General features: G+C 43.1%; 1 protein-coding gene across 2 annotated transcripts in view; it reads left to right on the top strand.

Annotated features, from left to right (window-relative positions):
- The window catches only part of SOBP (sine oculis binding protein homolog), a 112,731-nt gene that overhangs the window by 47,470 nt on the left and 38,469 nt on the right, over positions 1-26,792 (top strand). The window contains exon 5 of one of the 2 annotated variants that reach the window (XM_054630651.2): positions 16,406-16,501. The exons of the other annotated variant lie outside the window; for it this stretch is intronic. Coding sequence (XP_054486626.1) covers positions 16,406-16,501 — 96 coding nt within the window. The remainder of the gene's footprint in view (positions 1-16,405; positions 16,502-26,792) is intronic. 2 annotated transcript variants of the gene reach the window in all.

A 26,792-nucleotide genomic window follows, 5' to 3' on the forward strand; every position in this document is an offset into this window, starting at 1 on the left:
CCAAGAGGGATGAAAAATGATAGGAAAAGGAAATAAAAACCACATAGGCTTCTGTGAGCTCTCGCAGCATTTGACTAACCACAACTACGTGTGGCAGCTCCACCCTTTTGTGAAGCAACTGTTGTGGCTGCTTCACAACAGTTGTAGTTTTAAGATGTTTAGGATGTTAATTAACTTTAAAGTTTCTAATTACTTCCTGTGAGTGATGGAACTAAACCTAGAGATTCATGTTCATACATGCATTTATGCACACAGTAAGGCTGTTGTATCTTTTCCTCAGAACCAGCTAAAAAGAAATGGCATATCTTGGCACAGCCAAGGGTTTTTCTTCTTTTCCATTACTACATTCTACTTTCCATATCCCAGAATTACATAAATGTTGCCACATTCCACCTGTTACCAGGCAAGTGACTGACAGTAGCAAGAGACTGTGGTTTTGGGTATATTATTATATTATTGAAGGTAATTTTGAAAGTCCTTTACAAGTAGTAAAACTGTAGTATTAAAGTTTATAAAAAATGTGTCCAAGGCTAGTATTTTTTTTTTAATACCATTTTTAATGAAGCATGTTTTAAAGGTCCTGCTCAGGGTCTAGAAAAATTCATTTCCTAGTATCTCCAGCTGCCCTTTCCCTTCCTGTTTAAATGCTTTAGGGAAAGTCTCTTAGTAGCTGGCAATATTCTAGCAAGCTCTCATTCCAGAAGTGGTGTTTTCTAGGATGCTCATTTGTAATTGTCTGAATTCCTCTGAGCAGCACCGCATTCCTTAGATTGAGAGAGAAAGATTTAAACCCCTGCTGAAAGCCATCACAAGAGTGATGACATTTCTGGTTGCTTCACATATCTCTAGGAGTGCAATCTAAGTTGATTTCCTGGATGACCATGTAATTGAACTCAGAAATGCAGGTAAAACTGAAGAAAAGAAAACTATGAGTCAGAGTGATATTTATTTCTGTTGTACTCATTATATGTGCATGTTTTCCTGTGGATATTTGTGTGTTTCAAATCTAGTTGTCTCTTTTTGGCTCAAGTCAGGACATTCAAAGTTGTTGAATTTCAAGAGTGCTGAACTTTCTCACAACAGGCATAGATTCCTAGAATTTTTTTTTTGTGGTATGAACAGACAGCTGGAAGGTCAGAAAAGCTGCGACCTCCTGGCTTTCAAAAGCCCTTCAAGACAAACCTTTCTTAGAGCATGTATAAGAAGAAAAGCTAGTTTGTGTCCAGTATCAGGAGATACACACCTGTGTTTTACCCTTCCCCCTCTCAGCCAAAGTGTGGCTGTGTTTGTTGTAAAAGTCAAATGCAGCTCCCATCTCTGAAGTCTCTTACCAGTGTCAGATGCAATTTAATTACCCTTTTCTGGAGGCAGAAATGATAGCCCCAACTAATTTCCATGGGTTACTTTCAAGGTTTGAAAACAGTTCCAGAGTTCCCATTTCCAAAATCAGTTCCTAGAGTTTGACTGCAGGGAGGCCTGGGTGTCTGAAAACTCCAGCTGAGGTCATCCTGCAGGCCAGACTATGGCTGCTGGCATCGAGGCCATGTCTGCTGGTTCCCTGGAACTACTCTCATGTGGGAGTGCTTGTGCTGCTGTTGTTAATAGCTGATGAATGTGCCCTTCCAAGAGGCATTACACTCCTCCTGGAATAGTGCATGGTTTTGACCTGCACATCACCCTGCTTGGTGACTTGATCTGCAAAGAGTTTTTTTAAAAAAAAAATTTTGCACATTTATTGAACCTCTAGCTTTTTACATTGTGAGAGACAGTGGATAGTTAATGGATAGCTACTTTTGCTTGGGTAACAAAAATATGGGAGCAAAAATATACCAAATTTTTTGGTATCATAAAAATATAGCATACGACATAGACTGCTATCACATCCATTGTCTCTCTTTTTATTTTAAGTGGGTAAGTCCTTATTATTGAATATCTTATGTAAGAGCTGTTCCAAAACTCTGATTGCCTTTCACTGATACTATTTCCTCTGGTGCAAACCATGGCCAGGTTTTAAGGAGCAGTCTGCCATGCATTTAAAATAACTTTTGAAAAAGAAAGTTTACCCAGTGTGGACATGCAATTAAAGTCAATTGTTGAAAATGAACTAACATCAGCAGCAATTAGAGCTTGAGGCAAGAGCTTGTTATTTTTCCCTTCCCTTGCTTCCCTTTTATTTTCATATATTTGATAGGAGGAGGGGTGTTTGCTGTGAAATTAAGGGCCTTAAATTGCTCCTTCTTGTCTGTCTTCCCCCCAGAGTGTGACAGTCATGTCCCCCTTCACTGTGGAGTAGTCAGGGTGTCACTGTCAGGGCTAGGGAAGAAGGCAGAGGGCACAGTGCAGTGTAAGAGCCATGGAGCTGTGCTCCCACGAGACGAGGCAGACTGGCTAAACCTGGCTGGGGGTTGTATTTCATCCCCTGCAGGGTCAGCACCTGGCTGCAGGACTCCTCCAGTGACATTTGGGCAGCCCCCAGGGGCAGCTGAGTCGTGAGGTGCCACCATGCCTGTGCTAGAGGAAGGAAATCTCCTCACAGCTGAGGTAGCAGCTGGATGAAAGCTCCCTTGTGGGGATGACTTTCTCCCTCAGCTCCCACTGACAGGAGGGTTTAGCTCCCCTTTTCCCTTGGGATCAGGTGGGGTCCTGCCTGAGAAAAAGAAGTTTCTGTGAGGAGCAGAAAAGGGTGTGATTCCCCTGGTGAGTGCCTGTGGAATGCCAGTGCCTGCTCTCCCACCATGAGGTGCTCTCCACATCCTGTGGCTGTCCAGGAAGCTGCTGGAGCCAGAGGCCCACTTTGAGAGTCAGTATCACCCCAGGCAGTGGAGGGGCTGGACAGGAGGGATTTTCCTCTCTCTAGCTGGGGAGCTCTCACGGCATCTGTGGGAAGAAGCACAGGTCAGCCCTGAGAAGTCCAGCACTCAGCAGCGTAAGGATTCCTGTGGGATCAGGAAGCAAGTGTGATGTCTCCAGTCATGGCTTTCTTGTCAGGGCAGTTCCTCTGTGTCCTAAAAGTGCCATCTCACCTGCATTTTCCTCTTCTGTTTTGCTTACTCACCACACTTCCTCTGCCTACAGGCACATATGGAGTCTGTCAGTAGGTAGGGAAGGAGACGTACTACCATCTCACCTAACTCAGCACTTCACAGAGATACATGTGAAAAATCCATGGACACAGAGGCCAAACTCACTTACCAAACCTTTTACACACCCATTCCCACTGCCCTCAGGGCAGGTCTGTACTTCTGGAAGGACTGGTAGCCCATTGCTCCTCAGATTCTCCTCAGGAGGGTGCTACTGGTTGCTGCTGGAGATGAGCCTGAGCTCAGGTAGCTTAGGTTTGACAAGGAGTGGCCATTCTTACTCAGATTAAGAGAGACCCTGTTTCAAGGTTGTGCTGAAAAAAAGCTTACCAGACATCTGCTTCAACCAGCACCTGGGTTTCCTACCATGTGTTTCCACTACCTTCAGCCCAATTTGCAGGGGGAGTAGGGAATGCAGGACTGTTCCCAGCTTGAAAGCTGCTGTGCTGGGTGAGGAAGAGAGGCACAATTGCTTTTTGGCTCCTGCCCACCCCCTCCTTGAATCCCTTCCTAGTGCAGGATGCCTGCAAACGCAGTGGGGCACCAGGGGTTTGCTTCAGTCACTATCTGAAGCTGTGCACTGGGATTGGGAATCATTGCCTAGAGCAGACCAGCGATGCTATTTGTGACCCATGGCAGGGAAAGTCCAAAACATGAAGTTAGGGCTGACACTCCCTCTCTAACTTGAGCCACTGTGCTTTTCATCACGATGCCAGGAGTTGTCAGCTGTAACTCCGTCTTTTTTTGGCTTGTGTCACAACCTAATAAGTTATAGGCCAGCTTCTCCTGTCGATGTTTTTGCTGCACAGAAGGCTTCACATTTTGTAAGCTTTTACAGCACAGCTGTGCTCAGAGATAAAACAGAATGTGTATACAGTACAGTATGCATTCAACTGATGCACTAGATTCTTCCCACCATATGTATGGAGTGGTGTGCATTTCACTCCGCTACCTCACTGCCAAAACTGCCAGAAGCAAATAAACAAATGGCGGAAGAGAGACACCATATGAGGCAGTGCCAGGCACATGACCCAGACTTCCAGAAAGAGACCCAAGCTGCTTTCAAAGGATTATGGTGCACCAATTTTTCCAAGCCTCACCTCCCGCTGTGTGAAATGTTCTGCCAGTGTATGCAGGTTGTTAAGGAGCGCTCACAGATTTCCCCTTCCTGCTCAGCAGCCGATGGTGCGGCTTCTTGTGCTCAATACTCTCATTTCACCTTTCTTCCATGCCAGTGATTCCCCATCAAGTTTCTAAACTGAGAGAGGGGAACAATGGAGATGTGCAAAACACTCTAATTCTGGAAGGAATGCTACTCTAAAAAGACAGAACACATGTAATTAGGATAATGAGATTAATAATATTAGTAACAATTTAATGATTAATATATAAACAATGGGAGACAAATGGTTGTTCCATCTCCTTCCCCACAAAAAAAGTCACTAAGTTGCATTTCACAGCATCGATGGTGACGATGCCTGTAATAAACTGACACAAACATTAATTACATAGTTAGATGTAAGTAATTTAGATGGTAATTCTGTTCCTGGAACTCACACTCTGAATATGAAAAGACGATTCCTCAGCTTCTTTTCTCTCTGACCAGGCTGTTGCTGATGAAAAGATGATGGCTACCACCACAGTCCTCCTCCTGCTAGTTAGTACTGGGAAACACAGACAGATTTTCCTGTCTACTGGCCTCAATCTTATGTTAGGCTGAGCATCTGTCACTACCCCAGTGGTTATCTTGCTAGCTATGGCCTTGGCCTAAGCTTAACTTCACTCATGATTGTGTGAAGGGCAAGTAGGTGCTTTCTTCACTTTAGAGTATCTGTGGGCACAGATGGAAACAACTAAGAACAACACAGGTGAAGCCCATTCCTGAGCTTTACAAAACGAATGCAAAGTGGTCTGGATGCAGGCAAGAGAATTGGGCCTTGAATTTTGATGGAATAAATTAGGGAATAGGAAAACTATGTGAAGTTTTTCATATAGCAGCAATATTTAGTAGAATAAGAGCATGCTTAAAGTGTTCAGTTAGAGCTGGTTCTTTGCTTGATGCATTTGTACTTCCTTGTAGAGGTCATAATTAGAGTACCAGTTTCCTCCAAGCCTTGCTACCTCCTACTGCACTATACACTGTGACCAAGACAGACTCCACATCTCAAACAGTGGGGAGCTTGTGGAGCTGTGCCAGTAGATGATGGACCAAAGGCCACATTTCTTCAGGTTTCTCCAAACTCTTTTTAGACAGGAGTCTTCAACTGAGTCCTAAACTGAGATAGGTAAGTCCCTGTGCTGGAGACAGAGGCGGCAAGCATTCAATTCACAGCCCAGGAGTGCAGAAACATCAGGAGGGCTTTGCTCTCCAAATATTGCAAAGCCTACCAGGCTGCCTAAATTCCAGCCCTTGAATGGAGGCCCCAGGGGCACTCACGGTGCAAGGGTGTGATTTTGACAGTTCCCAGTTCTTCAGCTGTGATACCAGTTTTGCAGAGGAGTGCCTATCTGCATCTTTTTTGTTCCCTGTTGAAGCAGTACCTCGATTTTGAGGAAAATGAGACACACCTGTGGCAGCAGACCTATGGCATAGGCCAGCAGCTGGATTTCAGCAGGCCCAGCAACACAATGGGTGAGACATTAGAGGTGACACTGAATAGTCCACAGAAAAGTGAGGAAACATTAAAGGAGGTCAGGACTGTAAGCAAGGCTATTGGCTAAGTATTTGCAATATCTATTGGCAAGTAGGAGCTATCTAAGGAGCAATCACGTAAGAGCCTGGAATAAACACATGGAAGTTTTGAAAAGCTGACAGTGCCACCATGAAATGGTAGGGGTGGCATGTAAATACTTGTACATATGCCTGACGAGACATCAGTGCTAACTGGGAGTTTGCAGAGTCTGGTGAAGCCCTAAGGGATGCTTTTCAAGACAGGAGCTGAGAGTGAGAAGTTGAAAAGAGAATCATCAAATCATTAAGGTTGGAAAAGACCTTTAATGCCATCAAGTCCAACTGTCAAAATTGATCATCAAGTCCAACCATCAAAATCAGGATTACAGGATTACATGGCAAAACAGGCAGGCTTTTGCTGTCTGGTAAGGGGCCAGGTGAGTCAGGGGCAGAGCCATTTGAGTGAATGCAGAAAACATAAAAATGTGTTTCTTTCTGTTCCTTTTTCGAGTGGAAGCATACCCATTTTTTAAGTCTATCTTCAAGAGTCAAACTAGTATAATTTTTTTTTGTTGAAAAAAAAGGTGTAGTCTGATAAAACTTGGGGCCTGAAGTAAACTGCTGGGAACAGTTAGAAGTGGATTACTTTAGATTCAGAAACCTGGCCAAAGATCTACTTGCAACTGCTCCCCGTGGAAGATGGTAGTGAAGGGAGCTGGGAGGATGGAGGTGTTTTTCAGCACATTTCATCTTACTGTGACAGAAAGGAGAGCTCAGAATGGGACTTCTCAAATCCCAAGGCAAGTTGGGAAAATAAATTATAGTCGGTTGCCTCCTGTTGCCTAAAAAGATCTGTGTGCTCTGAGCTTTCTTGTGAGTTTGAACAGACAGTTTCCTGGTTTTAGACATGATATATGTTGTTGGAATCCCTCCAAATGACAGAGGGTTGCAGTGGGCAGTAGAGAACACAGGCATGCCACTGTGATTTAGGAATAACTTTCTGCCAGTGTTGGGAGCAAGCTCAGAGGTGTTTGGGTTAGGTCCCATTTGTCAGTGGGAGCGTGGCATCCCACATGGTCATGACTTCTTATTTAAAATAGGGTGGGAATCCTGGAAAAGGAGGGATACCTCATTTGGTCTATATCAGCCTAGTACTCTGTGAAACGTCTTTGAAAGTAAAACTTTGAATAAAAGCCTTGAAAAAAGGTGGCAGGAGATGAGGAAGAAGTGCTGTGCCTAGTGTTAGACCCAAAGGCAGTGGCAATATTGTGACCTCAGTCCCTGACCTCTACCTGGGCTGCTGGGAATTAAAATGAATGGTCCTCACCACAAGGCAGGTTTTGCTTTTTTCCAGCTTGTGTGCCACTATCCCACCTTTTATTGCAGCCATTCATCATTGGCAGAAAGACTGGGAGATGATATTAAGGTTGTAGAGTACGTCATTTGTATCAAAGCTTCCCCTCGCTTCTTTTCACCCTCTACTTGCCTGTTCTCTTGCCTATATTCCGTTCCTGTTGGGTTTTGCCCCCCTCTCCAGACCAGTCGTCCCTTGGCCCAGCTCATAAATGATTGCTTTAATAATATTACAGCCCCTCCATTTTCATGTGTGAATGACCCAAGTGACATGTGGCTTGTAGTCAGACCAGGAAGAGATTTCTACTTTCACCCTTTAAAAGGCCACAGAAAATACAGAGAATAGGATCCTGCCTGTCTTGCAGTGGCCCGAGACAAGCATTTATGGCTGTGCAGTAGCTTGCAGACACTGCCCATTTGAGGGAAAGCTTTACCAGCCACACCTGGCCATTGTTTTTCCTTCTCTGCATTTATTCAAAGCTCGGAACCGTGTATACACCACAAAGATGGGAATTGAAGAAAAAGAGTACATGTAGAATTTGCCAGCTGTTTAAGTCTTACTGTTGCCTTCTGTATTGATCAAATCCCTTGCCTCTTAATTGGATATTGACTGTTGCGAGGCAAATAAGGCAAGCTGTCAGAGGGGGGAGGGATGGGGCACGAGGTTTATCTTAATGGTATGTTGATCATGACTAGTCTATAAAAGCCAGTGGGAGAGAAGTTCATTAAACCAGCCTGCAATTGCTTAAAAAGAATATGCTCTGAGTCAAGATGATTAATCATATATGTGACACTGCAATCAGAGAAAATCCGCATTGTTGCTCTGGTATTTACAATGCAAAAGCATGAAATAGGCAAATGCATTAAAACAAATTCACTAGGGACAGCTATCTGTTTGGTCTGTGAGCCTTAGGTAACCCTTACTAACATCTGACGGGGCTTTTTTTCCTGGTGTTTGTTTTGGGGTTTTTTTCTTTGTCTTTTTTTTTTTTTTTTCCTCCTTGATCTTGTGTTCTGTCTCCCTGCTTCTCTGGCAGGCTCATTGGAAATGTGTGCTTGCCCTGTGCCCAAATCTGTCACCTGGACAGAGGAACCCATGTAGAAATGGCAGCAGTGACAAGGGACACTTGAGCTACCTGACAGTGAAACACACAGAACACTTTGGAAATTGATTTTATCTCATAAATGATAATAATCAGGGAATGTGAAGAGAGAGGGAAAGCTTATTGCCTGTGCTGGTGTGAGCTCCCCATTACACAAATGGGAGCTACTGGCAAGTCTGTCATATATTTTCATTTCTTTCCTGGCCATATTTTAGGCTGGGTATTGGATATGTTGCAGTAACTGTCAGGCATGGTCCATTAGTGTCTCTGGATCAGGCCTGTTGTGAATCAGGAGGGAGATTAGCAGGATAGGCTCACGTTTGTGAAGATCCCACACACCAGTGACTTGTTGAAAAAATATTCAAAGGGGCAATAAACAAAGTTTATTTCAAATTATTTCAACATTATGTGTTTGTTATTATATTTATTCTTTGACAATTTGGAAGTGGTTATAAAAAATTTATGATGTGGTTAAAGGTTTGTGCAGTTTGAAAAATTAGCTTTTGAGGCACCCATCTGAACACTTCTCACATATCACTGTGCCATGAACTGTCAGAGAAAGGGTAGTGCAGTCCTGTGGAAGGCAGGAGTGCTGCCTGGATATTGGCCAATAGAGAAAGGAAGAGGCTCTAAGTCTGGAATGCAGTAGGAATATGAGACTTAATGCAGAGTTTTCACTTGAGAGCTTTAGGCAGGTCCCCGCTTGCGCAACTGGATTGAGGCTGTACCCCCTTGTCTTGCATGTGGGTTTGAGTCACTTAACATCTCAAACTTTCTACTCCTCTTCCTACAAAAATTAGAAAAGCAACTCATGGCAGTAGACACTGCTATTTTGAATTCAGTTGCTCTTTCTGGATGTACTGGGAGACTGAAAGTGATCACCATTTTTTTCTAGGTATATTATGACCCTTGTAGAAAGGGCCATAAATGTACAGCATTGCAAACTGTATAAAAAGAAAATCCTGGTTTTGCCTGGAAGGATGAGAAATCCGGCAGGAAATCGGGATTCTTCTACAAAGTATATGAAACAAAACTGGGGGAAGGGGAGGAAAAGTTTTATAGAATCCAGAAAGCTGAATGCATTTTTTGGTGTAAGGTTTAAATGCAGTAGGATGGAAGTTATTACTTTAGCAGGCACTATAGTAGCACTGTTATTAGTATTTCCTTTTGATCCACCTATAATATTCCTTACATTATAATAGAGTTTGCAGCTTGCATTTTAAACATAAACTGTGGAGAATTTTATACCATGAAATCCTGAGAGAAAAATTTAATATATAAAGCTGGACCATTCAGAGCCATAGCCTGTGGAAGACAAGCATTAAAAAAAGCACTTAAAAAAAAGGAAGAAAAGATCCTTAAATAACTGTTTTTCAGATTTGCAGGCACATTTGTTTGGATTTTTTAGTGTGCTTCAGTTATGCAAGAAAGTGAACGTGACAGTCCTCAGTTGCTTTGACAAGGATAATTTCAGAAACACTGCCCTATCATTCCACAGTTTGGCACCTTCTCCTTCTTTGTTGTAATGCATTTTTTCTGAGTTGGCTTTTCTCAGCAAAACTGCCTGTTTGTCAGGAGATTTTACATGTGTTCAGAAAGGGATGATGAAGTGGTGTGGGCTGGGTTTGGTTAGAATAGCAGGTTTGACCTGGTGACTATTTGTTTTTGAAGTCAGGGAGTATTTCGTCTGTCAGCACAGTGGAGAAGTTTGCAGGATATTCAGAATTAGATATTTTCTCAGGGCTTAATCACCTGGCCAGATTACTGCCTCCTGAAGCCACTTCCACACCAAACCTTCTCCTAAACATGAGGACTCGAGATGTTTTTCTAATCCAGTCGGCCATTAGTGGTTTTGCATTTAGGTTTTGTATTTGCTTTTGAAATGGCAACTAAAATTTGAACAAAGGTTGGAGTTTGGGTCTAGATTCATCACTGTCTGCACTAGACAGTAAGGCAAGAGCAGTTGTGAGCAAGAGCTGTGACAGCAACAGGGAGCCTTGTCTTGCTGAGGATACCTGCAGGGGATTGAACCTCAGGCTCTGCTTAGGGACATCTTTGCTCCCTCTTGGGGACCATTAACCTCCCTCTGGGAAAGGGACTCCACAGTTCTGGAGTCTCTACTATAGTGTACAGGAGCCAGGAGCAGCTGAGTGCCAGGGAGAGATTTCAAGGAAGACTATGGAGAGACCCCAGGTAACAAAATAGCAACAGAAGCTGTCTCCTGCAGTATCCCCTCTCCTCAGGGGCTGGGGAGAGCTGCATGTGCAGTGCCAAGGTCTGGCTTGTCAGGGTGATGTTGTTCTGATGCTTCCTCTCCACTGGTGCCTTCTTCCAGCATAAACAAGGGCTCGGTTCCTAATTGAAGTAATGGGTGGGGATGTGCACGTGTGTGTTGGTACATGTGCTTGTGTGGCATGTTTGGGGAGAGAAGAGGAGGCAGCAAGTCAGCAAAAGCCCTTCCAGTTTTCTTTTGCATGCTTAGTAAAGAAGTTACAGGAGGGCATATTCCCAATTTCTTTTTAACTTTGTAGATCACCTCCAGTAGACAGATTGTCTCACAGACCTCTTCCCCTCCCCTTGGCGATCAAATAACATTCCTGTGGTGACTACAGCAGTTGCTTACATGGAAAAATAACATTAGGAAAGAATTTAATGTATTTTTAGCTGTCTTTAAATGCATTTTAGCAGCTGGAAACAAGGGGAGTTAGTAGCACGTGACCTGCAAACTCTCCATAGACCACCACCAAGTGTGCAGAAAGTCAGTGCCGGTAAAGAGACCCCAGGCTGGAAAATATTGGGTAGGGTGGTCATCTCTAACCTGTATGGTCACCAGAGGTCAGGCTAAAGGCATAACCTCAATTTTTGTGGGATGTAAATGATAACAACTTGATAAACAATCAGCATGACTTTAAGTCCTTTCTTTTCACTGATCTGAGTTTTGGAAGATTTTATGAAATCTTGTTTGGATATGTTTTCAAAATACCTGTGACTTTTTCAAAAAATCTTAAGAAGATTTTAGAGGTTTGGAGTGGCAAAATATTACAACTGTAGAGATTAGTGAATAGAGTGCAGCTGAGACAGGTAACAAGCAAGTAAATACCGCTTATTCAATCACTCTGTGATTCAGGAAAATCTTGAAATCCTTGTGAAGAGCAAACCTCTCATCAAACATTAGTGGGAGCTTTTCCTGAGGGAAGACTTTCTCTGAGCTGAGGGCTTCCTCATTCCTGTAACTGTGTGGTTGCTGAACCAGGGAACATCCTCTCTGGATCATCTTCCCTGGGCCTGTTCCATTCCCAGCACAGGACCCTGGTGTTGGGCTCCCCAGCCACCCAGCCCACAGCAAGCATGTTCATATTTCTGGGAAAAATATACCCAGCAGGTGGAAGTTTAGTACTATTTTTACTATTGCTGGTACAGTGGATGTAAAGAGCATGATAATTGATTATCTGGGACAACAGAAATGCACAGGAACTAGAATTTCAAGGATTAGGGTCTCCCCGAGGATTTCCTTCGAGTCTCAGTGAAAGGAGAGATAACCTTTGTGGTGGAAACGGAAATAGAGCTTTCAGTTCCCATCTGCAGCCAGCCTCTGGAGACAATGGCATTAAGGGTGATGTGAATTTCCTCTGTTCATCGCCACGGGACAGGAGCCCCGATGCAATTATCTGCACTTCTATAGCAACGCCATTCAGCTCCTTGCAGCTTATTCTCTGTCCTAGCAGAGACATTCAGCTAATGCCTGCTGCCTTGAACATATCTGGGGGTAACATTCCCTGTTTCATCTGTTTCAAAGGACATTTATGGAAATCAGGTGGCAATTTTATCCCGAGTAAGCAGACTAATATTCTGTCACTCTGCCTTACTCAAGTGACTGTTGCTCTTAATGTTAGGTGGTTTTGGTTAAGTGGCATTAGAGTTTTGTGGACTAAGCAGTAGGATTTTGTTGCAAATGCATTGTCCCATTTTAGTGGAAGCTTTGCATTAACAAGTTCCATCTTAATAAATTATTTGGCTCAACCTGCCTTGTGACTTATAATATCGTAAGATCCTGCCCTTAATATTAAAATGTAAGCACAGATTTCCTCTCCCAAGGCTAAAGCTGCATAAAAAGACTTGCACTGAAGCTCAGGAATCCTCTGTCTGGATCAAGATAATTTTTCTCTGAGAATAAGGAGAAGCAAATATCCACGCTCATTGGAGAGGAGGAAATTCTGCTGTAGATTGTTCTTCCTCCGTTGTGTTAAAAAAAGGAATCTTGACTGAATATATAGTCTGTTTCCAAACTATTGGCATCTTTCACAAATATAGGCTGGCTGGCTTAGGAACAAATAGCACAGTTTCTGTAGCCAAAGATAGTTGTCATCATGCACTTATTAATGAGTACACATATCTCTGAACATCAAATGCTGTGCTATTTTCAGAGAGATCCTTTCAGATCCTGTTTTCTGGTTTGGTTTTTTAATTTTTTTTTTGCCTTAGCCTCCTGCCATTTTCTTTCAAAGCTCAGTGGTAGAAAGCAGAGGAAAAAGGGACCTAGGAAGGGAGATGCTCTCATCTGTCCAGCTTCCCCACATCAGGAGCTACTCCATGCGTGTCATTCCTGGCAGATGTTTGCCTAATCTGCTCTTTAAAAACTCCAGTGATGGGGCTTTGACAGTCTCCTTAGGCAATCTGCTCCAGTGCTTTGCTGTACCTGTCATTAAGAAGGGCTCCTGATATCTAACCTGCAATTAAAGGCCATGATTTCCCACACAACCCATCATCAGGCTGACCTTACAGCCCAACCACCTCCACCAAGTCAGCTGCAGTTTCCTCACTCGATCATCTTTGCCAGCACCACTCCTTGGGCAGTGTGCTCTGCTCTGGCAGTAGCAGTGAGGTGGTGTGTATGTGTGTGTGTGTGTGTGTGCCACTGGTCTTGTCAAGTGTCCAGCCTGGTGTCCCAGGGGCTGGCAATGGGCTGGTTTCCCTCTTGGATCCCATGCAGCTGACAGGAGGGTGGCTGTCTGCCAGTAGAGGGTATTGAATTAGGAGAATCAGTAAATCCCAGGGAGGCACTGCCACAGTGAAGTTGCAGCAGTTTTGCACTGATAAAACTAGCAGTGCTAACCATGGTTCCAGGCCTCAGAACATGAGCTGATGCCTTTTCTTGTCCTGGAACAAAATGTGCTGTGAGAGGAGTTGTTCCATATATTACATGTATGCATTCAATCACATCTAGCAGTTAGTACATACATTTTTTGATGAGTACGTTCCTATAATGATTTTAGCAGTATTAAAGCATTTTTTTTAAAAATCAGAGTGATCACAGATTTGGCTCAGGTTTTTTTGCAGTTGTTTTTTTTCTTTGAACAATAGCTTTCCACAGCAGCCAGGCCTGATGGCAAAGCTGTAGATGCCAGCTTGCTGTGAGTGAGATGCTGGGGAACCGAGGCAGTCACGAGGTGTGCAGCAGTGATTGAGAGTGGGTCAGTGTAGGCACAGATGCATCACAATATTACCATTGCCAGATAAATTCTGAGCCACTTTTTTAATATGCTTAGAACAGTGATGAACATTGTAGGAGTGTTTCCTTCTGCAAATTATTTACAACTGGAAGACGGTACTAATGAATTAATGGAAAGATACTGGAGAATTTGTCCTGACTGCTCAGAATAGGTGTTTTTTACAATGGAAACCAGCTAGCTAAATTGGGTGTATTTCTGCTGCCTGAGCAAATTTTGGCAGTATGTAGCTAAACAGGTTTTGAGACTAGGAAATTTTAGCTACATCCAAAATTAAATAAAGCAAGGTTTAGATCAGTAGGAGCAGGAGCATGTTTCTGTCAGCAGGGGTGAATAACCTTTGTGTAACTGGCAGTTTTGGTAAGCAGGTCAAGTTCAGTGGAGTTTGTCTCTGTATTTTGACAGATGCACTCCAAACACCCTGATATCCATTTCATTTTACAAGGTGTGTGCGTGCACCAAGACAACGCTCCAGAGGGTCACTGGCAGGTTACAATGTGCCAGCCATCACATGCACAATGCATTGCATGGTGCCAAGATAAAATTTCAGGGGTCTGGGGGCACCAACAGCATTCAGAGCCCCACACAACACCTCTGCCCCACCAGTATCTCCCTAGCTGTCCCTCACTGAGCATCCCAGTGGCATCTGTTTTCCCAAGTTGACAGGTCTGTTTCTATTTGTGCAAGGCATTTTTAAGGCGTTCATCCCCCAGCTGTCTTCTAAATGACCTGGAAGAGCTTCAGTGAGTTGCCCATATTCCTTCAAGGAGGAAAGGACAAAATTTATTTTCAAAATTGATAGAATTTTGAGGTGTGTTTTTTTTTTTAGAAAACCCGGTTAGATTTGAACTTTATATTCCACGCAGCATGAAAGTATATTTATTGTGCAAGAGAGCTTTTAGTTTCAAACTAATAATTGGAAGAATACATTTAAATCTTTGTCAGTATAAAAGTGACTTCAGATGTTCAGGAATCCTCTTTCTTGTGGTTTTAAAGGAAAATTTTAAACATTTTTTACGCCACAACTATTGAAAGCATTGAAAGAAAATACCCATAAACTGTTAGGAATCATACAGAATAAACTTTTTTCCTACTTCCCTTGTTCTTGTAATCATCATCAATTTTAGGTACTTCCCAAAATATACCTTTGGACAAATTTTTCACCATTAAAAATGGCATTTTCTGTTTGGCAAACTGTGTTCACACCCCATGGCTGACAAGCAGAGGCCTGAGTCAAAGCCTGCTGGAGTCAAGGGACTTTCGCTGAGGTGCAGACCCTGCATGTTTTCCTAGAAATCGCCAGTGCTGTTAGGCCACGTCTCCCTTTCCCCAGCCCGTCTCCTTGGGGAGAGGCAGAAGCCTGTTTGAAGACAAACAAGTCGCAGAGCCTGCAAGGTGTAAATATCTTTCATAAATGCCAACGCCGAAAAGCTGGCATGCCGGGCGCGTGACACACGGTGACAGGCAGCTCTCGCCGCGCGGGGGGCGAGCGATGCGCCAGCTCTCGCTGCCACAGGCACTGAGGTGTGCCCGGACTGCACCTGGGCATCCCTGGGCACCCCTGCCCCAGGAGCACACACGGGGCAGCAGCAGGGATGGACAGCAGAGCTGCCTGCTCCTGGCCCCGCTGCCCCTGCCCGCACCCCTCGCCCCCGATGCGGTCACCCTGCCTCTGCCCTCCTCCTCTCCCTGGCTTCTTTGGGCAGGGGCTGATTTAAATAGGTTGGCAGGGAGCCAGGAGCTCATCATTTTAATGCAGTGTAAAATGGAATGTGCATAATTATATGCAAGCCATATGTGAGGGAGACAGCTCAGCTGTGAATTTTGGGAGGCTGTGAGAGGGAGAGAGTGAACAGTCAGGAATCAGATGAGATGGAGCGGAACGGAGTGCAAGTGTCACTCAAATGAACAGTGTAATGAGCGTATTGCTGACACTCCTCCTTTCACCTGCTTCTCCCTTTTGCTTTAACTCAAAAAGCAGAAAACGCTCGAGATGAGAAGGGAAAAATACTATATGCAAGCAGGATTGCTAATGGGCTCTGGTAATGTCTCCATTTAAACTTCAGCTTTCTTAATTAACAGTATAGTTACAAATAACCAGTAACTCTTAATGCATCTTTGTCATTAAATATTTTGACCGCATTTGACTGAAGGATCATTGTTCTCACTCAATGATTGCTCCTTTCAAAGCTTCACTTAAACATGGAGGGGGAACCCATTTATTTGTAATAGTATTACATGTAAATTATGAGTATGAAAGCATTTATTTTTTTCATTTATTTTTTGGCCTTACTGTTAAACTGAAAATACAAGTACATCATCTAGGGATCGCTTAAGCATGTCAAAAGTTTAAACGAGTACATATGTAATGTAATCCTGAAAAATGCCATGGAGTAAATTGAAACCCTGAGTTGCTCAGTTTCCAGCTCAAATATTTCATTTTGGTTTTGTCTTTTGTTGTTCTAATTATTACTCCACAATGAATTTGCATGTTCAATCTAAGCTATGTAAGAAAACAGCATCCCAAGTTCTCATATCTAAAAGGTGTACTGACTATTTAAAGAAACTTTTAAATAATGTTGTATTTTGGGATTCCCGTCTGTTTTAATGATCTGAGCTGTTATGCTTTTAGCTATTTTTTTCCTTCCATTATTTGTAAGTCCCTAAATAGGCCATTATATTTCCCTTCAGGCTAGAGATGAAGATGGACATGCTGAAAATTTTCCCCAGCAGCACTATGCTAAGGAAACTCCAAGACTTGCCTTCAAGAATAACTGCGAACTACTTGTAAGAATAACATACTTACAACAAGTCTAGATTGTTACTTTAGCACAGTGAAAACCGTTTTTTTTAAAGGCTTTTGTTCATTATGACATACATTATGAAATATGATAGGTTTTTTTTTTTACTGTTGTAGCGTTCTAATGCTAGTTCTGCTATCCATGAACAGTTTAAGATCTCAAATTGCTTGAAAAATATATATTTGATGTCAGCACGTGAATGGCCTTGTCTTACTACCTTGTCTTGCACTGGTAAATCAGGGAGAGCCATGCAGGGAGTAGCTGGTGATGCACGGAAAGCCCCCCACCTCTTCCCCCAAAGCACCCCAAAACTCACTCTCCCATCCACCTTTTAGCTCTGCCTTGTTTTTGGGTGGCAGCGCTGCATTTTGTTCTGCTAACGGGCAGTCCTCCCTTCAGAGCTCGCCTGTTCCTCCCCTTCATAGCTGCATGCAACCCAGAGCATCCTTTCCTTTCCTCTCCACTCCTCTCCTCTCCATTCTTCTCCTCTGCTGTGGGGAAAGAGCGAAAGCCAGGAAAGCACTTACAGGGAGCCTGGAGTGTTTACAAGCCATAAGAGAGATGATATCAGCTGTGAAAGAATCTCTGTTCCAAGGCAGGGTTAATTCGCTGTTCATTTTAGCGTTTGCAGCTAGACGAGATTAAAAGCAAGCAGGAATGCCTATTATATTTCTATTAAATGAATCTGTTGGGACCTAATGTTCTTGATTAGCTTGTGAAAATTAGTGCTCCACCATGAGTTTTTCTGTTTGCCTAAAGTAAACAGAGGATGAATTGTCGTACATTTAAAAGAGATTCATGCATGGCTTTCGAGAAGGGAGGTTTAGATACATCTGTAGATCTCTCCCTTGCATTCCCCTTTCTTCCCATCTGTACTTAAGTAAAATGTATCATTTGGCTAAATGGGAGTGTTTATGGAGAGTCAGTACACGGGGTTTTACTTTGAAACAACATTTCTTTTTTTCTGGTTGTAACCAGAGAAGAGGCGGGTGGCAGTGCAGGAGCAAGCTGTGTTTTATCTGCCTTAGAGCCCGTGCCTGCTCCCCCGGGATGCCAGGGCAAGCGCTGCTCTGGGTGCCCCAGGTGCAACAGGCAGTGAAAGTCGAGCTGATGAGCCGATAAGCCAGCGCTGAAGCTGGCCTCCAGGTTCAGTCAGCTGGCCAGAGAAGCTCACAGCAGGAAGCAGCAGCTCAGGGCTGGTGGCCAGTGCCTGCTCCCCACACTGGCCAGAGCGCAGAGCGTCTTGGCCACACCTGCACTACTGGGCCTGCGCTTTCCTACCCCACAAGTGTCCCCTGTGCTGAGCCAGCCCTTGGTTAGGTAAAGACAATGCTTTTTAAACCCACGGGTGTCACTTGGAAGATTCAGTTTGTTACCAGTGTAATTCTCCCCAGCCAAAAGCAAGGTGACCCAGGAGATCTGGTCTTGGTTCCTCTTAAACCCTTTGCAAAGTTACTGGTGGTTTCTGGGTTAGCAGTGTTACATCCTAAGGAGAGGGGACTAGACAAACACAAAGAGTGGTTCCCTGGTGTACTCATAATTCCTGTGCCAAATAAATGAAGCTCTTTCTTCAAGGCCATGCTTAATTACTGTGCTGCTAATCAGGCCTGACAAACCATCACAGCACACCAAGATGCTCCCAAAGTCAGTAGAGCTTCTTGGTGCTGGAGAAACTTAGTAATAGAGACAACATGGATATGTCATGTAATATTTCCACTGAAAATCTGCTTTATATTTAGTGTAAGCCGTCAATGAACCAATTAACCCACTTTGTGCTATTAAAATCAAGCATTCTTTTAATGCCCAGTTGCTTATTCCTCTATTAATACACATTTAAGTTTTTGCTTTATTATATCACCAGTGTGTCTGGCAAAAGCTCAAGTCATCAAAGTTAGTCTTTCATGTGCTTTTTTGGACAAGTTTCAATTCTTGTTTAAGGAAGTAATAAAAGCAATTTGTTATAGTTTTATTTTTCCTATGCTATTGGAAACAAAATTGGCAGGGATGTAATCTGCACTCAATTTGTATGTGGAAAAAAATAGTAGGCAAATAATGAATATGTACCTCTGCTATCTTTAAAGATGTATTTTAGGAACTTTCAGTGAAAATATGATGTTGAGCCTAGGTGTGGGTGGTGGGGGAGCTAGTGTTATTTGTTGAAGTTTCTATGTGTTTCACAGAGAGGTAGTGTTATTCCTTCTACATTTTACTTTATGGAAACAATGCTATTTTAAAATGTGCTCAAATTTCAAAAGCTAATTTCACCAGAACTGGCCATCAAGAAACCTTCTTTCTCTTAAAGGCTACTCAGTATTGCTTGAGAGAGGAGAAAAAAAACCCAAAACAAACATAAAAGAAAGGAGCGGGGACAGCTGATCCTCTAAAAAATATTTTCCCAATGGTGAAAACTTACCCAGAATCTAACAGCACAAGTCAGATGCTGGCTGAGTGAAAAGACAAGATTTTATAAATCAAAGAGAAACTAAAACTTGTTTATGCTTTTGAGAATGAGGAAATCCCTTGAGTTTTCTGAGGGCAGTTCAGAGTAAATAGAGTAATACTCTGTCAGGTAAAATTGGAGGCTTGAGCTCAAAAATGCTTTTTTTGCTTTAGGGTTTAGCTGCCATTTTCCAGTGAGGTTTGTTTCGGCAAAGGCAGGCTCCTCAGTTTGGGAAATGCTCATGCTGGGAGAGTGCTGCCAGCCGGGATCCAGGGCTGGGTTGCTGCTGCTGGCTCTGCATGCCAGGGCTCTCCCTCAGGAGCCAGGCTACACTGGCTGAATCTTAACATCCCAGGTCACAGGCACACACACAGCAAGCTTTAACTCTTCAGTACTTGGAGAGATTTTAAAGCATGGTAACATAGAGTATTACAAAAGTAACATGGAGGATTACAAATTGTATGCTTTCTTCAGTTCTTACACACCACAAGAGCAGATAATTTGATGAGATACAACTCAGGTTTTCTGTTCGGTTTTTGTCTTTTTTGAATGTGAGCAAGTTTGATAAGAAATAGAAGGAAGAAAGGTATAATTTAGGCAGAGGAAACTCCTGAAGTGTGTTCAGTAGTTCTGCTCATTAAGAAAAACAGTGACAATTAAATATTTTGGTTAGTATAGGAAACCATTTTTCAGTTATGGGATTAGAACAGGGAACTCATTTCCCAAGCTAAATCCATATATGTTGTGTCCTGGGATTTGTTGTAGGGCACAAAAACCAAAGTGGCTAAGATGCTCTAATCAATGAGCAGATCAGATTTTTCTTTGTGGACTTCACAGTATTTTTGAGAATCATGTTGTCTAAAGTTTAGCTATCCATGCTAAATATTGGGAACTACAAAAAAGAAATCTATTTTTAAAGAGCCAGGTCAGCATGCTGTCTTGGCCAGCCATCCATTCTTCTCCCATAGGCACTGCCTTGGGATTTCAATTTCTTATTCCATGAGTGACTGGAAGCTTTTCTTTCAGGCACATCTCTTTGTTTCCAGAAGGAAAAGGCAGAATTTAGTCCCTGCTGTAAGCTGATTGTCAAGAAACAGTACAGTCCAGCTAATAGTGGATGTGGGGAGAAAGATAGGATTAACTGCCGAGAAAGGGGAGGCTGGAGTGAAAAGGCCAGCAAGGAGCCCACAGCCCCAGCTCTAGCCGGATGAAATTCCTGAGCCATTGCCTAGAGAAAGGAAAAATCCATCTGGCACCTACCCAGGTTAGTCAGGGTAGGAAGAGTCATGCTTGGTTGCCTTTTAACAAAAGTGGGAAAGAAAAACCAGAGGTTCGTACTTCCTCCCCCCATTTACTCAAATATTGAGTCAAGGTTTCAGATTGGCATGCTGCTGTATGAGGCAAGGAGGGTTTGATGGGTTAAGGAAATTAAACATCAGGTTGCTTTCCAGATAATTTGTTTATGGAGATGATGTGAGTACCACCCACTGCTGTGGGATCATATGTAAAGCAAACAAATAACCAAACAAAACATAAATATCCTGGAAAAAAAATTTCATTTCCAGTCCTATACCCAGTTGAATCCATGCTTTTCCTGCAGAACAATCCTCATCTTTTCATCTTTGAAATAAAAAAGTCTGTTCCTAGTAGTTCTGCTCTGAGAGGATAAATTTGTGAATGCAGTATGAGATGAATTATAAGTCCTGGTGCTTGGAAGCTATTATGTAAAAGACTCAAAATAAAACATACTCGCTATTTGATTTAATGCAAACTCACCTACGGCTAGTTTTCTTTAATCACTGGCAAAAAGAGGCAGAGAAAACTCTGAAAACACATCTACAATGGAAACATGAAATGCAATTTGTTCTCTTATGAGCAAAAGGTGTTTGGGGAGGCTATGGCAAAGCTGTGGTGAGCCAGAGCTACAGCTGATGCTTTGCTTGAAGTCCTGTCACTGTGCTCTGCTGTTCCAGCACCAGGCAGAGTCAGGACAAGGGGCACATGTGGGGCACCCAAACAGGGCAGTGGGGATGCAGGCAGGTTAACTTCAGAATTATGGCACTGGGATGTGGGAAAGATTTCATACCTACTAGACTGATATTGGAAAGTACTTAGAGTGTTTGTGATCAGATGAGGCTAATAGGTTTTGCTATTGTAGATGAGTTAAATGTAAATATGTGTATTGGTATCCTTTGAAGGCCATGAGAGTTTTGGTTTCAGAAAGTGAGGCTTAAATTCATTTTTTTAAGGTGCCTGACCTGCTTAATGTGCCCCAGTATCAAGTAAAACCACTCCCTATTAGTGCCTCAGCAGCAGAAGAAAATACCTCTCAATCCATTTAAAATCACAGTGCCTCCAAAAAAGGACTGAATTAGGGAGAAATAGCTTTGCTCATTCTGTCCCTTACCTTTCCACCCTTTTTGTCTCTCCTGCTGTCTTCTTGTTCATAACAGAGTGGAGAGAGAGGAAGAAGTGCACTTCCTCCTGTGCTTATTCTGGGTCTTCCCTCTTGGGTGCAAAGCAGTGGAGGGAAAGGGAGAGCACTTCCTTCATTCTGGCCAAGGATTGAGGATGTGCAGGGCTTTTGGCCTGAAAGCTGGAGCAAGAGTGCTGCCCAGCAGCTAGCCTGTCAGGTACAATCCTGTGGTCAGGAGGTGATTCTGCCACCTTGGAGAGGCAGGAGAGGAGAGGGGGAAGAGACCTGTGACACCTTGTGGAGTTCCAGATTGTAGACCTACTGAGTCTGATAAGAATTGAAAACCTCTACAGCCATGTTTAAATGCTGCTTCAGCATCAACCAATGTTTCTCTCACTTTGTTTTTTGGTGGTTTTCTGATGGATTTCATCAGTTTCTTGCTCAGTTTGCCATCACAGTCTGAGGGCAACTGGTAGTCCTGCATCAGTTGTACTGTGGCACACAGTACAAGCAGATGACTGTGCAAAACCCCCAACAACCAGCATTGGAGAGCCCACTGTTGGTTTCAGGGTCCTTGGATCAGACACAGAGAGCTGTCAGAGTGGTGGTTATGGCCCTGGAACAAAAATATGGGGAAAAGCAATTGTAGCAGTGAATTGATACTGATGCTCTTAAAACCTCAGTAATCTTGGCCACATGAAATTCAACCTTTCTTGTGACTGAAATAACAGTGACGCTTAGGTCATATGGTAGATTAATCGCCTGTAGTGTTTCATTTTCAAAAAACTAAATTGTCCATGAGCAATGGCAGAGTATTTTGAAACTAAACTCCCCAAAACCCCACTGAAAACCTTGCACTCTGTTTCTCTTCAAGTAAGGGCAACAAACCAGGAAAAATTATTCTAAATGGTTTTTTGTCCTTGATTGCCGCCAGGCTGAATGAAGGGCTAGGTAGTGTTTGCTTTATATGCATGGAAGTTGAGTGCTGTGTAAATGCACTGAAAAAAGGCAGCACTCAGAGCATGGGCCTGTTTGCAGCCCTGGGGAGAGAGAGCCCTGACACCCAGCTCCAGCTGACCCTCCCTGCCTGCTGGCACAGGTAGGCACCACGGGGCACTGGGTGCCTTGGTATCTGTGCCATGACCAGCATCCCACTGGGATAGCACAGGATCAAACACAGAGCTGCAGCCTGCCAGCCACCCTGCCACACACTGTCCCCAGGAAATGATAGTCCCTGGGCCTGTGTGCACACATCTATTTACTGGGTTAGAACAAATGCAGCCACTGTCTTGCCTGGCACACAGGCTGTGTCCTTCTTGGCCCTGCTTTTTAATGATATGTTTTTCTATCCCACAATGGAAGCAAAGCCATTCCCCACATTATGGCGGCATGGACTGGACCTGGGAGGTTTTCTGGGCTGCAAGAGACTTTCCAGGGGGTCCTGAGAGATTTCCTTGGTCTTTCAGGCCTTCTGCTCCCCTTCCCCTGTCGTACACCTCCATGCTCACAAAGTATTAAGCTTTTATTTCTTAACTCACACCATGCTTAGGACTCCACAACCTCTGATCCAAAGCCCAGTGAAATCAATAGGATCCTTCTTGTTCACTTGAGGTGGGCTCTGAATGACACCTTATGTTCTGTAAACAGAAAAAGATGAATGACTGCTTTGAGACATCTTCCTCCTGTCTGACCAAAAACCAGCAGGCCAGCTGACACCTAATTTGAAGTGTAGAAAACATGATCTTTATTAATAATATCTAAGCTGAAGGCTGACATCAGAGACCTGTTGTAGGAACTAGTAGAAAGCAAACCCCCAAAGTCTGAGGTAGCAGATTTTCTGCTGGAAAGAAGACCCAAACCTCACTTCTTTTACACCTAGGGTTAGTGAGTGACCAGGACTTAGAGCACAAAGGAGGGTGAGGGATTCCCCATGGCTCCCACAGAGGTGGGCAGGGGAGTGCCAGTCACCTTGGGAGTGTCAGGGAGAGCCAGAGCCCAGCAACACATAAATACAAGGCATAAAAGTCACAGGAGCATCAGGAAAGGGAAGAAGGAAGGGAATAAAAGGATAAATTCTCCCCCATGGTCAGGGATGTGTCTTCCTCCCCAAGCAGGCTGGTACCTCCAGGAGCTCTATATAATCCCCATCTTTCCAATCCAGTGAGCCAAATTAAGGAGGATGATTCAGGGCCCCTAAAGAAATACACTAAAAGGTGTGACAGTGAGAGGGGTGGGCAGCATGGGAAGAGGGGCAATGGGAATGGGACAGATTTGGGAAACACTATGGCTACAGGCAGTGAGTGTTTGGCCTTCTGGAACCAAGAGTGAGTCATATCCCCTTTCCCACAACACCCATTTACATATGGGAAGCAACTTTGCCCCAGTGCCTCTAATTTAGCATTTTCCTTCATCCCAATACGGGAGCATTATTTTAGGATGTGACATTTGACACTTTGTGAGCACAAGCCTGCCTTTCCTCAAAAGGAGGCATGTTTTTTAATTTTTAACGCCACTCTTATTATTTTGAAAGAGACGCAAAGTGCATTTGTTAAAAAGGAAAACAATTAAAATGCCATTACAGCTCCAAATCTGTCAACTTCCTTCCCAGGACAAGCATTAAAATTTTCATTAATAAATCTGCACTTACTGATGACCTCTGAATAATTTCTCTAACCTTAATTTATCCTTACTGCAATACTGTGTTGTATTATTCTAGTTTTACTCTTTACTTTCCTCATTTGATATGTTTACTGAAGTTATAATTTTTGTATTAAACCTGTTGTCACTAAAAAATTGATTTTTCTTTAATATCAAAAAAGCCTCTATTTTTTTACCACAAATTTAAACATGTAAAAAGCTAAGAAATGACTAGATGAAAATACATTCATTTATTAGCAGATTACTTCTTAATAATGATTTCAATAAATGTTGAAGTAAAAAATCCTAGAAAAAATTGTCCGCCATACCTCCACCCAAACCCCTATAAATAAATAAATAAATAATAAAAAAAAAAGGAGTTCATATCTCTTGGGAAGAAAAGCAGTTGAGAATTGTAGCTTAGCTTTAGGAAACTGGCATTCATAACCTGTGTCAGGCTCAGCATCACCAGCCAGGCAAGGAAGGGGATTGTCCTGCTTTGCTCTGCTCTGTTTTGCTGCAGCCTCATCTCGTGTCCTGTGTGCAGTTTTGGGCACCACAATATAAGAAAGGCATTAAACTGTTGAAGAGTGTCCAAAGGAGGCAACAGAGATAGTGAAGGGCCTTGAGGGGAAGCATATGAGGAGTGACTGAGGTCACTTGGTCTGTTCAGCCTGGAGGAGACTGAGAGGAGACCTCATTACAGTCATCAACTTCCTCATGAGGGGAAGAGGAGCAGCAGGCACTGATCCCTTCTCTGTGGTGACCAGTGACAGGGCCTGAGGGAATGATCTGAAGTTGTGTCAGGGGAGGGTTAGGTTGAATATTAGGCAAAGTTTCTTCCCCCCGAGTTTGGTTGGGCACTGGAAAAGGCCTCCCCTCAGGAAAGTGATCACAGCACCAAGCCTGACAGAGTTCAAGAACCATTTGGACAGCACTCTCAGGCACAGGATGTGTTTTCTGGAGTGGTCCTATGCAGGTCCTGAGTTAGAATTGATATTCCTTGTGGGGCTCTGCCAACTCATCTTATTCTGTGATTCTGTGAAATAAAATTCAGTCAGTTTTTATAGAATGTTAAAGAATAAAGATATATCTTGTTTTAAAGGAAGTGAAGTGTGATAAATTAAAATTCACTGGACTTCCTTCCATATAAATTGGAAATAAAATTTCCCAAGTCATCACCCAATGCTATAAATATTTTCTTTTTGGGGTCTGTGCAGGAGATGCAGATGGCTCAGTAGGGCCTGTGGGATACCCTGGCAGCTACCTGGGGGGAACCATCCTTTGTAACACATCTCTTTGGTATCCAGGGGCTCAGGTTCTTTTTCACCTCTGACCCTGGCTCTCAGTCATGCAAGGTGTGAATTAGAATGGGTTTTATCAGGTGTGAACAGGTGCCTACATTAACAAGTGTCACTCTTTGTAATCGTGCAGTTGGCTTACGTCTTACCTTGCTCATGTGTTGTCTTCCCCTGAAAAGTGTTTGAAGGCTTTGATCCCTTGTAGAGCCAACATAGAGCAGTAAGAGAGTAGGGTTTTGAAAATCAGGAGACTGTACTCTTTTTATTTCTCAGAGTTAAGATCCAGCCAATTAAGGATGGTTGAGAAGAGCTTTGCCACCATTCAAGTAGACTGCAGGGAGGTTTGGGGATGCTCTGGGACATTAAGTGTCTGACTCCATCTCATTGGGAATCCCTGGGGCTGTGCAGAGCTTCCAGGAATGACATCCCAAGAAGGAAGATTAGTGCTACACAGTTGTCTGGGGAAGATCTGAATGCTGGGAGCACATATCTCACAGCTCACTGTCTGTGGCAGACACTTTTTTTACATCTCAGCAGTGACGTGTATTATATTGCTTTTGGGATGGGAAGAAAAACCCAAAATATAAATCCTGCATTTTATTATAGAAGTTAATACCAACAATTACATAAAATCTAATGAATTTCAGTTCTCACTTAATTGCTTCTGAGTAGTTCACTTAACTTATTATAAAGAAGCAAGGACATATTCATTTAACAAGCAGCAGCAGCCTTGGCCTAGCATCTGCCTACATTCTCTTTTCAATTAATCAATTATAGTCCAATGGTGTGTAATTACACATTAAAAAAGTTATTGGATATCACAGCATGGCTGTCCCAGGGGGCTCATGAATACACTAATATAACACACCTGTAATGACCTGTTCTCATATCTGCAAATTGCTCCCATTTCTCTCTCTCTCTCTTGTTGCTAAATGAAGATGAAAGCAATTACCATTAACTTTTTGAGTCACATCTAGTCAATGAGAGAGAAAAAAGATCCCTACCAGCATTCATAATAAATCTGTCTGTTGGTACTCGGAATTTTAACAGTAGCAGGCATCAGGCTGCAAGGCAGTAAATGTGCATCAGGATTGTAAAAGGTTGTGGGGATCCCAGGTTCGTTCTGAGCACAAGTTACACCTGCAGACAAGAGAAACAGTCAAGGAGGAAGGTCTTGCCAGTTCACTTCCAGGCATAATTTGCCTTTCTTGGTTGGAATCAAACTGAACTCTAGAACTGATCCCTATGCAGTGGCTCTAAAGTCTTTGCATAGCAACTAAGCCGTGTTGCTGCTGTGTTGGGTTTTTTCCGAATGCGAGAAAGAACAAAATTTACTATGTAATGGCAGAAAGGCTTTGGTTGTGCGAGAGGATACAGGCACCAGTGCTCTCTTATTAATGCATAACAAATGAAACCAAGGAGAGACTCTTAATCTGCATAATGGAGTCTGACAGATTCTAAATTGGTGATTCAGTCAACTAAA

The sequence above is a fragment of the Agelaius phoeniceus genome, chromosome 3 (assembly GCF_051311805.1).
Source record: "Agelaius phoeniceus isolate bAgePho1 chromosome 3, bAgePho1.hap1, whole genome shotgun sequence".
Classification (NCBI taxonomy): Eukaryota; Metazoa; Chordata; class Aves; order Passeriformes; family Icteridae; genus Agelaius; species Agelaius phoeniceus.